This window comes from Lipotes vexillifer, unplaced genomic scaffold (genome assembly GCF_000442215.2).
Source record: "Lipotes vexillifer unplaced genomic scaffold, Lipotes_vexillifer_v1.1 scaffold25, whole genome shotgun sequence".
Taxonomy (NCBI): Eukaryota; Metazoa; Chordata; class Mammalia; order Artiodactyla; family Lipotidae; genus Lipotes; species Lipotes vexillifer.
In genome coordinates, this window is record NW_006792881.1 from 1690915 (window position 1) to 1708807 (window position 17893).

General features: G+C 44.4%; 1 protein-coding gene across 1 annotated transcript in view; it reads right to left on the bottom strand.

Moving 5' to 3' along the window:
- DACT1 (dishevelled binding antagonist of beta catenin 1) overlaps window positions 1-7845 on the bottom strand; it is an 8803-nt gene extending 958 nt beyond the window's left edge. The window contains 5 exon segments of the mRNA XM_007466042.1: window positions 6-911; window positions 913-946; window positions 3926-4081; window positions 5159-5291; window positions 7501-7845. Of these exon segments, the coding sequence (XP_007466104.1) occupies window positions 6-911; window positions 913-946; window positions 3926-4081; window positions 5159-5291; window positions 7501-7845 (1574 nt within the window).
- Window positions 7846-17893: the final 10048 nt, after the last annotated feature.

Here is a 17893-nt window from a genome sequence, read left to right on the forward strand (position 1 = left end):
AAGCGGCGGGAGGGGGCGCCGCCGTAGGGAGAGCCGGCGGGCTGTTTTTCTGTGGCACCTTTTTCAGTGGCTGGACCACCTTGTTCTCTTGCAGCGAGGCGGGGACCCTCCCAGGGCTCTCTTTTGGGGAGGCAGCTGGGATCTGCCCGCTTTCCTTAGAAGACTCCCCTGCCCCAGCGGGGGGACACCTAGCAAGTTCCTGGGAGGCTAGCTTGGCATTTTGGGGCAGATGCTTACCTGGAAGTTCAGTGGCAGTGCCTGGGGAGATGCCCTCAGGCGCGGGCAACCTCTTGCTTTCCAGTGGTTCTGGCTTTGATTCTTTTGACCACTGTTTCAGTGGGGACAACGTCCCATTGTCCAAAGAGGGGACCCCACCAGAGGGCAAAGGCAGCTGTTTAGAATTCTTAAGGTTCCCACCGTTGCCCTGTGAGACGGCCGCAGTCACTCTGACACAAACGCTCCCATTCCTCAGAAGCCCCTTGGTGGGGTCAGCGTTCACACTGGTTCTCGGCTTGTTGGTCCTTACAGGGTGCGTTTTTTTCTGGACCAGGCTCAGAATATAACCATCCATTTTCTTACTCGATGAAGGATGGGGAGCAGACCACAAACTGCTTGGAGAGGGTAAGGAAGTGTCCGTCTTGACGGCATCCAGCTCAGATCCGACACAAATGTCGTTGGCATGGCTACCGAGCCGCTCGTCTTCCCTCAGGGGATTGCCGGTCAGGCAAAGGAGAAACATTGGGCTCTGCACGGCCACAGCATGAAGCGGACTGGGGTAGCGATACACATCATTCCCGTTTTTAGACACCAGATCACACTGGTACTTGGGATTCACATCTGCAATGACACCAAGGGAATTAGACTGTGATGTGGAGGAGGAACGGCCAACTGCCCCTGAGGCCTGGTCCTCACCGGGCCTTTTTATATTCCAACCATCCTATGAGATCTGAAAAACATTTAAAGGTACACTCTGAAGAAATGAATTGGTCAGCACCATCTCGCCTCTGGCCAGTTTCTACGAAGACAAATTCATGGGTAGAGGGAGAATGCCAAAGAATCAACAAATACTCCACAAGCTATTCTACTATTTCACATACAGTTCACACTACTGGGTGACGGAAAAAATAATTAACAAAGGATTTTTTAACAAGCTAGAACTCTGAAGGAAAAATATTCAGTCATTAAAAATGCTTTTCAGGGCTTCCCTGGTGGCGCAGTGGTTGAGAGTCCGCCTGCCGATGCAGGGGACACGGGTTCGTGCCCCGGTCCGGGAAGATCCCACATGCCGCAGAGCGGCTGGGCCCGTGAGCCATGGCCACTGAGCCTGCATGTCCGGAGCCTGTGCTCCGCAACGGGAGAGGCCACAACGGTGAGAGGCCCGCGTACCACAAAAAAAAAAAAAAAAATTCTTTCAAACTACTGAATAATATGGGGAAAACACCTTAAAGTGGAGTGAAAATCATAATAACAGACTATCCAGTTTTATCAAGACTGGATATATTCAAAGAAAAAAGCCTGAAATGAAGCACACCAAGATGCTAATAGAGCACTAGCATCTCAATGTGGTGGGAAAGCCAAGTAATGTTTACTTCCTTCTTTATTTTCTATTTTCTAAATTTTCAGTAAATATGTACTGCATTATTACTGGAAAAATAAATTTTTTTTGAGTTGTTCTTTCTCTAGGCCACTCTCCCTTCTGTGTTCTATTCCTGGTTTCCCTTTAAAATACTTCAGATAAACTATACTCTCTATGGGCTTCCTCCTCATTTTTAATTTTTTTTTTTAGACCTAATTCTTAATGACATGTGTTCTAGTATAACTGTCAATTGAAAGGTCAGGGTAACTAATCAAATTTCAATAGAGACTAATTAAATTTAAATAATAATCACCCTATGTTTTCAATAGTGACACTAAAAAATAAAGTACAATATTTTAGGAGGGAACTCTTGATGATGTTTTAAAAGACTGAGTAGTAGTATTAATGAATAAATTTCCCACATCTCAAAAATGTAGATGCCAAAATACAATGACATCAAGCTTTCTTGCTTAATTAAATGATTTTGCTCTCGTCTTGGCATACATTATAAATATCAAATCCCCTGAATGACCTTTAGTTAGAGAAAATCAAAGTTTTTGTCACTATTTAATTTGTTGTCCATTATAATTATATTTATTCTCTCAAATATTGAAAACGCACTACATGCTAGGTTCTATGTTAATTGTTAATTTAAGGGAAAGCTCCACGAATTCCAATGATAATTAGCAGTTGTGGGGGGCGGGGAAGGGGGGGAATACAGTCTAGACCCAGAAATGATATGATCCATTTGTAAACAAAAGATTATTGTAAAATAAAAGTGCCATGTCCCCAATCCCACCTCCACTGCCAATAAATAGCTTGTTGTAAGAAGGGGAAACCTCTCTAGCTAATATCCTTGCCCATCCCTCCTCACTACCCCAAGGCCTATCCTTGTCTTACTTTAAGCCACATTTACCTCCACGACATCTTTCATCTCTTTTTCCTCCATAAAGTTAAGGAACCAGACAGGCATCCCAGCCGGCAAGGGCCAGCCCAACTGTCTCAATTATGAGAAGATGTGGCATTTGGGATAGCAGGAGTCTGTCTTTAAGGAAAACCTATACCAAAGTACCTTTAATAGGTTTATAAAATTTCCCTCTGAAACCAGATCTGCAGAGTGAAAGGGAGCAATTACCAATGAACTTGAGGCCCAGATACTCTAGATAACACAGATTTGTGCTTCGCCAAACATTTGCTGCTAACAACACACACTGTACAAAGACATCAGCCAATTAGCAGCCTCAGTTGTTTAGTGTTATGTTTGCATTGCCTGGACCTCAGAAATTCAACCTTTTACCCAAGTGGACAACACATACAAACCAAGGGTGCAGTGACTTGTGCCAGGACCCACAGCTCCTCTAACTTCCATATTTTCTCTGATCTTCTGAGGAATCGTACTAAAGCAGAACTAAGGAAGGTGTCCCGAGTTTCAGCAACAACTCTGCCATTCAGCAAAGGAGAAGCCTCTGACAAAGGCATATAAAACCAAATTCCTCCTCTGTTCGTTGAGAAGGTTGAACACAACAATTTCTGGATTCCCTTGGTGCGGTGGAAAAACATGGACCTGGCAGATAGTCCTGAGCTTGAACCCTGCCTCTGTCACTTACTCTCTATATAACCTTAAGCAACTTACCTAACCTAATCTCAGCAGGCCTCATTTTTCTGATACATAAAATGGAGCTAACAACACTTGCACCCTGAAGAACTGTCAGGAGGATTCAAAGCAGATAAACCTATGCAGAGCACACAGCAGTGTGTGACACATAGTGGAAATACAGAAACTCTTCCTGTATCAACAATGGCATGATTCTCTCTAGAGGTCACTGCAAGAATAGCCCAAAATGGGCAACATGGTCTAGGGGATCTCACCCCATCCACCTGCTAAAAGAAGAGAGCTGCCATCATGCAAGGCATTCTGGAGAACACGGAGGGGCCACTGCTACCAGAAGTGCCAAGCAGCTCTTAGCCAGGCTGACAGATATATTTAACTTAATGTAAGCTTTAGCTTTAAATGATTAACAGAAGAAGAAAACAGATCCGAAGTAATTTTGAAAAGAAAATGCAAACAACTGAACAGCAAAAGCTCAAAAACAGAGCTCAAGAACTATAATATTGGGACAGGATTTCTAAAAATAAGTCCTCTTGCTATCATCAGAATATAAAGCCAGGTGATACCCAAAGAGGACTGGAATAGTGGTGATCTTGATTCTAGATGCAGCTATGGCACTAAATGCAGAAAGCTGATGAAATTCTCTGAGCCTTTGTTTTTCATCAGTAGAAGCTAGACAACCTTTAAAGACCTTTGACCCCTTCCAATTAAAAATGTCTATCAATTGTAAAAAGTCTTACCTGCAGATTTGGGGCAACCATCTGAGATAGTCAAGGTTGCCTCCAAGGGGCTGCAAAAACAGGTGCTGGAATGACAAGTGGATAAACACTCACTAAAGACGGAGTTCGAGGAATTGGAAAGGGATCCCGAAGCCCCATCACTCAGTTCATAAAACCCTACAAATAAAAAACACCATTTGGGATTAAGATCATATCAAGCAATAACACACATTTGTGCCTAAAAGGAAAAGGGGTAATCATGTAGAAAAGGGAGAATATGAGAGGGAGGGGTACCAATTTTTGTTCACGAGATTTAGTGTCCTGACTTTATGGTTTCATTTCCAGCAATATTTGGAAAAAGGCAAAAAGCCCGTAACTATGGGTAATGTTTCAAAGCTGAGAGTACCCTCACTCTCAAACTGACCTTACTCCTAGACCCCACCTTTAAAGATGTGCAAGGAAAGAGACTTCGATCTGTCAAACTTCAACTTTTTCACGAACATTTCAGAAGGAATAACTCGAAGAGAAAAATAAATCTATTTAAGTAGCCAAATGGTTTAAAAGAAAAAAAGAACACACTTTTGAAGTGGTCTCAGGAAGTTGAAGTGTGACTAATTTCTAGCCCAGTTCTGACTTTCTCAAGTTTCAAAGGAGGAGCACTCTTCCAGAAATCTGAATAGAAGCTTTTATTTTTAAACTCAGGAGACTTCAGTCAGATCAATCTCATTATTAAAAATTTTGTTGTCTAACAAACTTATCTACGAAACAGAAACAGCCTCACAGACATAAAGAACAGACTTGTGGTTGCCAAGGGGGAGGGGAGTGGGGGAGGGATGGATTGGGAATTTGGAATTAGCAAATGCTAACTATTATATAGAGAATGGATGAACAATAAGGTCCTACTGTATAGCACAGGGAACTATATTCAATATCCTGTGATAAACCATAATGGAAAAGGATATGAAAAAGAATGTATATATACATATAACTGAGTCACTTTGCTGTACAGTAGAAATTAACACAACATTGTAAATCAACTATACTTCAACAAAACAAATTTTTTAAAAAATCTGTTTTCTGATTTTGTTTCCCTCTTATGCAACTGAATGGCAGACTTCTCTTGTTTTGTTTTGTTTTATTCTCTCTGCACTGGAAACGAACTCCACTGCCATTTGCAGGTCTGGGAACGCTAAGCACAGGGGGCCAAGGCAGAACTCATGACCGCAGAATTCCTCCTTGTGCTGCCACACTCACCTGAGCTGGGGCGGCTGTCTGTCTCCAGGTGTTCCTCAGATGTCTTTTCCACATCCAGTCTCAGGTCACTTATCTGCTTGTCGAGTTCCTGCAACTGGTTCAACAAACCAGCATCTCTTCTCCTCAAACAATTCTGATTAGGAAGAAAGGGAGAAAGGAAAAACAAACACATTTTGGTGACAAAGAACCAGAAAGTCTGGCTCTAAGTATTCAAATTACCATCTGAAGAGTTCCCTAAATCTTCCAAAACCAAATTTTTTACTGGATGACCTGAAATAAAGAAAAACTTCAAGAATATGTCCTACGTTGAATTCCACTTTCTCACATTTTGTGGTGATATAGTTTCTTCATAACAACAAGACTTGCTTTTAGTTTCAACTAATATATATATATATATATATATATATATATGTATATAAACTTACTTTTTATAGGTAGTATGAGAAAAACCCACTGAGATTTTTCAAAAAACCTCTGTGTACAGCCAGTTTTTTACAGAACATTACTTCACTGTAGACTCTTTAATTTGTCAGAGTATAACAGATTTCCTACAATACACTATAATCTTACTTGGGTGAGATTTTCTGGCCAAATGTCCTGCAGAGTTTTGTTTTCTATTAGTTGCTTTGTGGGGTTTAATCAGTCTTAGGGCCTTTGAAAGTGAGAAACTAATACTAATAGCCAGTGCCAAGTATAATGTGAGCTGGCAGAATCCAAAACCCTCAAGGGAAGGTCCATCAAGATTTGAACTCTGCTCGGGTTTCCAAAGGTGACAGACCGTAGTGCTAACTCACACCGCCACCTAGTGCTTCCTATTGCTGGGGAAGCAAAAAAACAAAACTCAAAAGGCATCTGGTTCAAATCACAAATGCCAAGTCTACAAATGAAAACAGTACCACAAACACTGAGTGGACGGGAATTCTCCTGACATGCTGCCTTGCTCCCCTCCAGGGGTCAACAGGAATGCGCCACTCACAGTTGCGAGATTCATGAAGACAAGAAGGTGCTATTGTATAAGACAATGCACACGATGTCAATGACAGGCATAACCAGCAAGAATTGGCTCAAATCAGTGTCTGCTACCAAAAAGCACAGCAAAATGCCAAAACAGAGGTATGGCACAAACCACCATATACATATTGTACATCCTTACAAAACAGATGCATATGAATCTACCCCTCCTGTCTGTTCTTTGACTTATAAAGCTTGGAGACATAACATGCTTGTTTGTTAGAATGAGTTCAGAAAAAATGAACCAAACAAGTCGAATCACTTTGATGCTCAAAAAAAGAGACAAATTATCTGAAAAGAGATAATACAAGAAAACACTTGACAAATAACCACACAGCATCACTGTTGGTAATCGTAGGAGGGACATTATCTAGCATGCGTCTAGTTTCAGATAGCATCACATGGGCAGATAAGGATTTTCTTTCTTTTCTCCTGTTTTCAAAACTACATTTTTGAGGTCACCGAAACAAAGCTGCCGCCATTACTCTGAGGCTGGGTCCAAAGCTGTTCATCAATACATTAAGCGCCGAAGTTCTTTTTCTTCCCCATTAATGAAGACGGCAGAGAATGTCTGAGACGCTGACACAAATCCAATGATAAGTGCTCCCTGAGAGCAGGTTTTTCTCTTCGCCCACCTCCACCTCAAGTCACAGCGAGCAGTACATATAAAATATGAGGGGAGGGGGCACTTTCTCCAGCCAAATTTCCATCATTTGCATCGGTTTTAGCCGCCTTATACAAAAGGGCTTCTATCTTAAATTAAGCAGCAGCCCCGGCAAAAGCTGGCAGGCTGGGGAGAGCCTTGGGAGGGGCAGGTTCCCCCCGGCCGCTTCCGTGTAATCGTAAAATTCGGCATTGGACAGTCAACCGTGCCACAAACCCCCTCCTCGGCTTTTGTCCCCTCTCGGCGGGAGACCATGAAGCCAAGAAGCTCCCCAAAGAAATGCTATTTTAAATGAGGCTTTGCAAACCTTCGGGGAGAGGGCACGCTTTCGTCTAACTGGAGAGTTTGAAGGTAACAACCAGGAGACTCCAAGAATTCCAAAGGCAGAGCAGGAGGGGAGAGCGGCCACCCCCGCCCGGCCGTCCGCGCAGGGTTGCCAGCCCCTTACCTGACACAAAGCGGGCACACGCCGGGATCGCGTGGGCGTCAGCAGCCCACGCGCCGCGGGTGCCCTCGGGAACTCGGGTCAGGGGGGCACCGGGCGGGGGTCCCGGGAAGCCAAAGGATTTCCCCAGTCAGAGGCACCCCAGCGCCCACCGCAGGCCACCTGCCCGACCCCCGGCCCGTCTGCAGGGACAGCCGTGCCCCACCTCCGGGCGCGACCTACCAATTGCTTCCGCAGCAGCAAGATGTTCTCCTCCAAGAACTTCTCCTCCAGGCGGCTGCGCTGCGCCGCCTCCCCCGGCAGCTCCCCGGCGCGGGCTGCAGCTGGCCCCGCGCCCCCAGAGCTGCGCAGGGCGCCCCGGACCAGCAGCTCCTGGCGCTGGCGCAGGTACTCCAGCTCCGCCAGCCCGGCCAGCGTGGCCTCCTGCCGCTCGCGGGTGCGCTGCCGCTCCGTGTCCGCCTCGCCCTTCTCCCGCCAGCGCCCCTCGGGCTCCGCCGTGCGCTGCTCGCCCCGGACCGGCGCCGGCGGCTCCAGCTCCCTCGCCGTCCCGGCCGGACTCGGTTTCATGGCCCCCAACCCTACAGCGCGCACCAGTCCCCGCAGCCGGGCCGCCCGGGCGGAGGAGCGGACGCTAGGGCTGCGGCCGCGGACTCATGCCTCCCGGCGGCCGGGGCGCGGCGGCAGGGGCGGAGACCCGGAGCGCTCGGAACCCGCGCGCGGCCGCTGCCTGCGGCCGTCCGCGACCGGGCGGCGCCGTCCGCTGTCGCCACGCGTCCCTCGCCGCGGCCCCGCAGCTGATAACGCCCTGCCCGGCGCTACGTCACGCGCGGCGGCCCGGCGAACCCCCGCCCGGCGCCCGCCTCCCCGCGCCGGCCCCTCGGTTGCGAGGCCCGCTCCCCCCCGGCTTCCCCCTCTAGTGTCAGGGGCGCCGCTCGCGTTCGGCGCCGGCCTCCTCCTCGCCGGGCCCTCCCCGCTCCTCCCTCTCTCCTCCCCCGCTCTTCTCGCGGGCCTCCTCGCCCCCTTTTCGGGTTTACAGCACCCAGTTTTTGCCTCGCCCCTTATTGGTTCTTTTCCCTCGCACAAAGCAAGGGGCGAGCACCTCGAGCCCCAGCATCCTGTTACAGTCGGCCTCGCAGGCAGGGTCCGCGAAGGGACGCGGCAGTTGGGCTCCCCAGAGAACTTTCTGAAACTCGACCGAGTTGAAGCACACAACGTTAACCCTTTCCCCACCCGTCCACTGTTCGTACCCACTCAGGCTGATTTAGGTTTCTTTCACCTTACCCAGCAAGGTACTGCGAATGTATTCAAAGACCATTTCTTGGGTTTGGCTTTTTGGACTCCAAGTTGTAAAGGCAGGCACTACAAGGCACAGTGCAACGTTGTCCTAAAACTGTTTCACTCTTACTTTTGTTGCTGTTGTTTTAATCTTTTCACGGAAGGCATTTATCAATAAAATTAGGCAAGAGGATGTCGCTCTATAGTAAGCGATTGCATCAGTTCTTTTGCAAGCGCCGGGTTTAGTGAGGCCGCGCGCCTGCGCGCTTTGATTTTTGTTTGAGTTTTTTATTGTTGTTATTTAGTCTGCGAGCACAAGAACTCTGACTCTGAAACCAGACTGCCTGAATCTGAATCCCCTTTCCAGCCAAGACTAGCTGTGCAGGCAAGTAACTTCACCTCTCTGTGCCTCCGTATCCCCAAAGGTAAAATGGAGCTACTAACAGAAGGAGCCTGTTGTAAGAATTATAATAATATACAGTATATAATATATATGGGAGTAGGGGTGTTTACAACGTCGCAGGCACATAAAGGTTATATGAGTTGTATCTTTTTTTTTCCTCCAGAGGGACTAATAAACTTTTCCCCTGCAGTAGCATTTGTGGTATGGTCATCTCTGCTTGGGACACTGGTCACAGGGAATTTCAGTGGGATAGGGGTCTGGAAATGCCACTAGCTGGCTTGTCTAGGGAAAAGTACCATATCTCTTTTAAACAGCAGTACATCCAAGAGCCTCAGAAATCGAATCCAGCAAGTCGCAATTTGCTGAAGTTCAGGCAAAGTGTTGTGTGAAGGAGTGCATCCTATATCATTATTTCAGACTCTTACACCTTTACCCAGCTGCTTAGCCCTGCTAAGAATTCTCCATTTCTCCCCTCTGCGTAGTCCAACGTTCTTCCCTCCAAGATCAGTTCAGTTCTCTCCTCTGAACTCCTGTTAACTGCATGAATATTTGATTCTTACCAAATGCTATTTGTATGGTTACTTATATGGGTATGTATACCTACGTCTATGTACGTAGGTGCTTATGTGTATCCCTTCTCTCCAATTACATTATTAAAGTTCCCTGAAGGCAGTGATTGTTTTAATATCCTCTTAGTATTACTGTACTCAGGACAATGCCTTTGCAAGCATTCAAGAAACTGCAGGTTGGTTGTAAATTGTTTTTTCATTAACATACTTTCCAACTAACTTAATAGTACCCATTTAATCTCTGCAACAAATAGAGTCAAGTTGACATGTACCAAAAAACAAAAACAAGAGTTCTCTTGCCACCCTCCATTGACTTCCCCATTGCTGCCCCTCACAGACTAACTGGAACTATAACTACAACCATGATTCATAATCAACCAGAGTGTATATTAGATCTAAAAACGGAATTATGCTTAGGTGCTCATCAACAAACAAAATTAATTCCATTCAGTTTACCTATGCTTTATGCCTACTGTGTGCCAGACACCATACTTGATAATACAGGAACGAAATTTTCCTCCCTAATTTTAGTAAGGCACTAAAGAATAATGACTAATCCTGTCTACCAAATGCCACTCACCCATGTCCTCTGTCGTTGTCTCATGCTATTCATTTCTAGGCAAGCTTCTTGCTTTCTAGTTCTGAATTAGATTCCTTCTGGCTGGGTGGAATCTATTATTGTGGCCTGTGTTATGTCATACATCAACAACTATATTTATATAGTTGAGGGGGGAAAAAAAGCTGAAACATGTTTTTACACACTACTAATAAATCTTGTTAAAGCAGACAAGTCGCTGTGTCTCCAAACCTCCCCACCTCCCAAGCCCCCCACCTACCAAATGCCACTTTGAGCTGGCTCATTAGTCCAAAGGCAGCCATTTGCCCTAACAGCTTGTACATCTCCATGAAAAAGTGTTCCCAGCAAGTTTCAATATTAAAAGTAATGTATTCAAATGGTTCTGCCAATAAAATGGTCGCAAATAGGAAAAAAGGTCATGCTTTCTAAAGTGTCCATTACACATTAATAAATAATGCTGCTCATTCACGCACCAATTAAAACAAACTCAGGCTGTCAAGTGAAGTTAGAAGCAAGGAGCTCAATGCTGTAATTGTTTTTCCAGGGAAACTCGCAATGTCGTCAGATTAAGTGTGCCTGGTTGGGTTGCCCCTCTTCTCTTCTTAACCCAACAGCCAATTTTTCTCCTCTCCAATTTAGTCCTCTGGCTTTCTTTCCACTTTGATTCTTTGTTTTGGTTGCAGGTATTTGGGACGCAGTTGAAGGTAATCACCCACTGTTCACTGCTCCCTCCTGTCAGAGACAGGATCTCACTTCTCCCTATTGTTTTTTTTTTAATTTTTAATTTTTATTTATTTTTTAATTTATTTTTGGCTGCGTTGGGTCTTCATTGCTGCGCGCAGTCTTTCTCTAGTTGTGGTGAGTGGGGTCTACTCTTCGTTGCAGCGCGCAGGCTTCTCATTGCGGTGGCTTCTCTTGTTGCGGAGCATGGGCTCTAGGCGCACAGGCTTCAGTAGTTGTGGCACGTGGGTTCAGTAGTTGTGGCTTGCAGGCTCTAGAGCTCAGGCTCAATAGTTGTGGCCCAGGGGCTTAGTTGCTCCGCGGCATGTGGGATCTTCCTGGACCAGGGATTGAACCCGTGTCCCCTGCATTGGCAGGTGGATTCTTAACCACTGTGCCACCAGGGAAGTGTCCCCCCACCCCCACCCCCCGACTTGATTTTTCTTTCCCTCTCTTTTTAAAGCAAGTGCTGGTGCTTCTTCCTTCTCTAACGCCACTTCATCTTCTTTGTAGTATCGTTCAGCTCTCCTTAGTTCTTTTGCTTTCCCTGGAGGCCTCTGTCTTCTCAGACAAGCTGCTAATCGATGCTCAGAAAGTGTGACATTAAAGACGGGGTGGATCTGCTGCCCGGAAGATCTGGAGAGTGAGATAAAGTTGCCAGCCTGAAAAAGAGTCTCGACTGAATATATCACAGTCGTGTAGCTTATGCTTAAAGATATTTCCTGGGCAGAGCCAGAAAGGGTCCCTCAGATCACACAGTCTGACGCTTTGCCCTTGGGAAGAACAACTCCCAACAGCACCCTCACAAAGTCTGAGCACCACTGTACAAATGCCCTTATCCAGCAGTGAGCATTCTTTTGCAACCAAGCAAAGTAAGGAGCATCAATTGCACGTTTTGCTATAGAGCAAAGCAACAAAATGATGCCTTGCAGCTTTTATGGCCAAACACAAATGATGTAATTGGGAAAAGCTGTCTCCGAATAGGAGGGAAAAAAATAAAGGGCAATCCTTTGAGTTGGGATGATGACCACCATTCGAGGGACTGGGATCAAAGCTCCAGCCAGACATCAAAGCCCATCTGAGTCTAATGCCAGAAGAGCCACAGTGAATTAAACTTCATATATAAACTAATTATAGCCTGACCCCACAATCAGGCTTCAGTGAGCACGTAGGGGAAAGAAAGCAGACATTGAAACAAAAGATCAAGAGAAAAGAAGGTTGGTAGCAAAACTGGGCAACATCATGGCCCTGAACACTTTACAAATCTTTTGAGGGCAGAGGGGAATCAGGGAATGGCAACGGAAACAGCAAACTTTTGACAATGCTGGTCTTGTCTGCAAGGCTATGAAACAGCTTCTTCCACCCTCACTGACTCGTGCACAACCAGAGGCATCCTTATTCCTGGAAGAAAAGATTATCTTTTAGCTCTTCTTTAGCGCTGTGAAAGAAGTTCCCTAGCACGATTTCTGTTGAAGGAGCGAGCGCAAGGTGATTCCATGAAGTTTGGGGGTGGATTCCCAGCACATCTGTCTGGCAGTGCCTGGCGCTGCGCACACTCTCAATCACTGATGTCTCCACCGGCTTTGGACTTCAGTCCCTTAGCTCTGCCGTTTCAGCTTTACAGATGGAAAGCTCAGCATAGCAACCGTGCAAATACCCTAGAACTACTTGCTCTGGTAACAACACCATGAAATAAGACTACTTCATCCCTAGGCAAAATTCAAAAGTGTTTCAATTACAAGTGGCCTCTTTAAACGATTATATTCAGTGGATTTTGCCCTTACTCTGATTTATTGGGACCAGTCACCAATTATTTGAAAGTTTCAATCCCATGAACTGGCAAACCATTGCACATCTGATTTGACAATCCAAAGAACATTTTCAGTCATATTTTTTTGTAGATAAGCGTTAGTGATTTCTTAAAATCACAAAGTCCAAGTGTATAACCTGAGTCTCTTAATTAAGAGAAAAAAATTTAAAGCAGGCATTCTTATAAGATAAAATCAAATATATACCATCATCATTACATTGCACCTCTTTGAGTGATTATTCATGTATTCAACAGATATTTGAGTACCTAATACATGTCTGGCGCTGGGGACAAAATGGTAAACAAATCAGACATAGTCCCTACCTTCATGGAGCTTAAGGTCTAGGAGGTAAACTGACACTAATTAAATAATTACACACATCTGTTTTATATATATATATATATATATATATATATATTTCCAAATTGTGAAACTACCACAATTTGCAAAATAATATAGTGGGATGTGTAAATAATTTCATATTTTAAGAACAGAGAGAAAGGCATCAATATAAATTATCCTTGGAGGCTAATATTTCTTTTAACCCTGACTAATTGTGTCATCTTAACAAGTAAATATAATTATTGATATCGTATTAAAAAATGGCACCCACACTTCATTTTTCTTTTTTAAAATAATACTTTCAAAGCAGATATATTCTATGATTCTATCCAAAAAGTAATACTCAAGTGAAATCACACACACCCCTCAAAATTATTGACCTTTATAAAAGTTTTTTACAGAGAAGGGAATCTTATATTTAACTTTTTATCTTTTTAAAAAATATTTACTCTCCTTAGAGCTACATTTGAAATGTCTATAGGGAGATACTCGATCTATAGCAAAATAACAAAATTTTCATCTAAACATCATTCATTAAATGTAGTAACTAATATACGTAAGTAAACTTTAAGATAACTAATTTCCTTACAGATCTGTTTATTACCTTTTCCTCAGAATAATCTCAGAAAGGAGAAAGCTTCGCTCCAGTGCATGGTACTTTGAGCGATTTCCAGTGTGGTTTCCCGATCATCATTTCTACACCAGCAAAGGGAAATGACCAGGTGATGCTCTGCTGGAGAGCTCTGGTTATTCAGGTGAAAGCAGAGGTTTCTGCTTTAGGATTTAGACAGCAGGTCCAGTTCTTTCATTTCCTTTGCTCCTATGAACCTAGACTCTTTGAGGCCAGGGAGAAACCGAACCAGAACTCATAACGAGCTCCCACCCTGAGTTCTGGGCCGGTGTTTGCCTCCAAGACCCACAAAGCCACTTTAATTAAGATCCCTCGGGGGCCTCAGGACCCCTGTGGAAAAGTCTAGAATGCCATTATCGCCCCGAGAGCGCCTGAGAGCTCTGGCTGCCTCCTGAGGCTTAGGTGGCCTCGCCCCACAGGGAGCCGCTTCCTCTAATGCCGCTGCACCTCCGCGGCAACGCCCGCAGTGTGAAGAGTAGCACGTCCACTTCAAACAGAAATCGGGCCTTGGGTCTGTTTGAGCGGAGGGGAAGGCAGGGGGTGGTGAAGAGCCGCAGATTCAAAGAGAAGTCAGCTGGGATGACAGGCAGCGGCTCCAGCCCCCAGAGACTGAAGCGGCTGACAGGAGGCCGAGGGGCTCCGCTTCCATCTCCCTCTGCGCCCCGGGGGACTCTCCCTCCGGGGCCGGGACTCTTTGAAGTCAGGGAGGATGGCTTTGACAACAGATGGGACAATTCGCTTCTGTTCAGTTTGGTCCGTGCAGACTAAATCCAAACAGAGTGGGGGGAGTTTTGCCTCGTGATAAAGAAACGCTGCCATTTTGTCACACCCAACTCTTCCCCCTCCCAGGCCCCATGGAGGAATTTGGTTGACCCTCTCTAACCTTTAAAACATGCTGTTTCCACAGAAGAAAGAATCCGATTCTAACATAGCGCTCACTGTTGTGGTGAGAGGATGCACACTGAGGGTCAGGCCACGCTGGATTTGAACTCCAGCTGCGCCCCACTCCATGGCTGCACCACCATACACTGGTGTTGCCAACTTGGACCTCTCTCAGCCTCGTTTTACTCATCTGTGAGATGGGCCTTATACCTAACCTTAAAGAGAGGTTGTGAAATGTCTGGAAATAAATGTTGGTTACCCCAAGCCCCCAATGTTATACGTGCTCGCGCCCTCCCACACACAGAATGGACATTTGAGGACATTCCTCTCAGACGCAAATTATCATTAACCATTGCTTTGCCAGCTTTCACATATTGCTTCGAAATTTTTCCTAAAGCACATACATGTCATATTGTTTTCAAAACATTTTATCTGGTTTTGAACTGTGATTTCACCCACTGGCACTTGAGGCTGCCAAGGTGAAACACAGGGATCCTGCCCTTAGAAACTATATGGACCCATAGAGCAATATGGTGTATTGGGAAGAGCATACATAAGCTTTGGCCAGTGTTCAACTCCTTAAAAAAGTCTTTTAATCTCTCTGAGCCTCAGTTGCCTTATTTGTAAAATGGGATCACAGTTAAGTCACAGACAGTATATGAAGGATCTGGCACATTATAAATGCTGAAGAACGGCTGACTTCCTTCTTTCTTCGCCTTCATCGTTTATCTGAGGTATTATTTAGGTTAATGAAGTTTTTTTGGCCCCTTCCTTTTTTTTGCATGGCCTCTGATTATGGAAAAGTTCAAAACACAAAAGTAGAGAGAATGATATGATGAATTCCCATGAAACCATCACACAGGTTAACAATTAAAAACAGATTATGAACAGGGCACATTTAGAATTAAATATTTTGATAATTTGGGGCTCAACGGATATAAAATAGAGTTACAGATTAAAGCCGTATTCCCATCTTTAGTTTAATGCCAGGCGTATAATAAGCATTCAATAAATGCTAGATATTACTATAATTGTTATCACTTATTTTTTTCTAAACGTATCCAAAAACCTTTTACAGACCTTATATAATACACCTTTCATCCAAAGGGGGCAAAGCATTTCCCACAATCCTTACAGTACATCATGATGTGGGGAGATGAAGTTACCCTGAAGAAAAAGCAGTGGAGTGATTCTCACAGCCTCTCAGGACAAGACCCCAGTTACTGGTCCCGCGGTTCTTGTTCTTGTGCACCAATGCCTTTTTCCCTCGTGCTCTGTCTCACCTGCTGAGCTTGGCAGTGAGCTCCTTGAGAACTGGATTCATGCCTGATGCAGCTTTACCTCTCCAGGGAAAGTGGCTGGGTGAGTGCTTAATGTTCAAAGTCATAGAGTCTGGAACAAAGTACTATTAGGAAAAGAACTAAGCCAAATTAGCTTGAAAATTAGTTAAAGCATCCCCAATGTCTAGACTGAGTTTCCTTCATTTGGGTTAGAGAGGCCTTTTTTCATGAACAACTAAATCTACTATGATACATAGATTAAAACTACTGGACCCTTTTGGCCATTATACATAGAAACACTGAAGCCAAGAATGTGATTTCAAAAACTCATAAGTAAATTCTTGGCTTAATTAGTGTTGCCTCTTATTCAATTTGACTTTAAACTCCTCAAGGGCAGGGACAAATCCTACTTCCTCTCTAACTCCATCAGAACAAAGCCAGATACAAAGCAGATACTCACCAAATGCTTGTTTAATTCGATCGCCTTTCAAGGTAGATTGAGATGGAATCCCCTGTCTCTGACGGACTGGCTTTGGAAAATTCTACAAATAGATATCTAGAAACAAAACTGGGTACTTTTCTAGTCAGCTCCAGTTTCACAAACAACTTTTGTAAGTTTGTGTCTTTTAGGAAAATATTGAGGAAACAGGAAAAAGAGGAACCATTCCATTTCTGAAAAGATAAGAATAAAGTCTGATAAAGACAAAAGGCATTTGGGGTCAGTAGAGTTAAAACAAACTCAGACTGCCCAGCCTGTTTGAAGTTGACAAGAAACAGAGAATGACCCACTGGTCCATTATGGAGCACAAAGCAACTTAATCAGCATTTCATCAATGAGACAACACCGTGGGGTAGCCCAGCCAGGCCAACTGGCACTGCGTAAAAAGCCGTGGGTATTTTTACCCAAAGAGCATTTCCACCTGAGCACATCTGTGTGTGTTTGTGTGTGTGCTGCGTATAAGGATAAGGAATGGCAGGGGGTATCACTAATGTGGGATCCATGCTTTCTTATTGCTTCCCATAATGCAATTCCTATGAAGATTCTTAAAAAATGGTTTCATTTCCTTTTGTCATTAATTCAGGTTTACTCCTTCATGACAGTTTGTAGCACAGAGTCCTAAGAACCTACTAGGAGTTTAATAAAATGCTTGTTGAATTGGGTAGGTAGAAGGGGTAGAAATCACTAATGTAATATTAAACAAATGCATTTCCACTGAAGACATACTTTGGTGAGGGCTCTTCTAACTGAAAATGTTTCCTTTCCTATGCTATCACTTATATGTGGAATCTAAAAAAATGGTACAAATGAACTTATTTACAAAACAGAAATGGACTCCCAGACAAAGAAAACAAACTTATGGTTACCAAAGGGGAGCGGGGCAGGGGGTGGGGTGGGTAATAAATTAGGAGTTTGGGATTAAAATATACACACTACTATATATAAAATAGACAACCACAAAGACCTACTATAGAGAACAGGGAACTCTACTCAATATCTTGTAATAACCGTTAATGTAAGAGAATGTAAAAAAAGAATATATATATATAACTGAATCACTTTGACATACACCTGAAACTAACACAACATTGTAAATCAAATATATTTCAATAAAATTTTTTCTAAAAAATGGTTCATTTCCAAAGATGGCTGCATGTGAGCCCACTTCTCTGAGTGCAGAAAGTTTTACATTAAAAACTGTTCCAACCTCAAGCCCTTCTTCCTAGTTAACCTGCACCTGGGAAAGACCCAAATATACTCTGACTGACGCTGGGTTCTTCTCAGGATTTTTCCAGGAAGCCAGGATCTTACCTTGCCAACTGCTGTGGCTGCAGCTGCTTCAGTCAACTACAAAGGGAGGGAAATCTGGGGCTGCTGCATGACTGGTGTCCCTTCAAGCATCAGGCTGCCCTTTGCACCTGGGGGATTTCACTGGCTTAGGAAAAGCAACACAGAAAAAAAAAGCCCAGAGCTTACAAGCATACCTTTTCCTTCCCCTTTTAGCTCATTTCCACATCAAAGAATTAAGTTTCTCTATTTTCAATAGAGCTGAGGCCATTTTAGAATTACAACGCATACCACTCTCTTAATCTGGACCAACTGTGTCTCCTGACACTGTCCAAACCA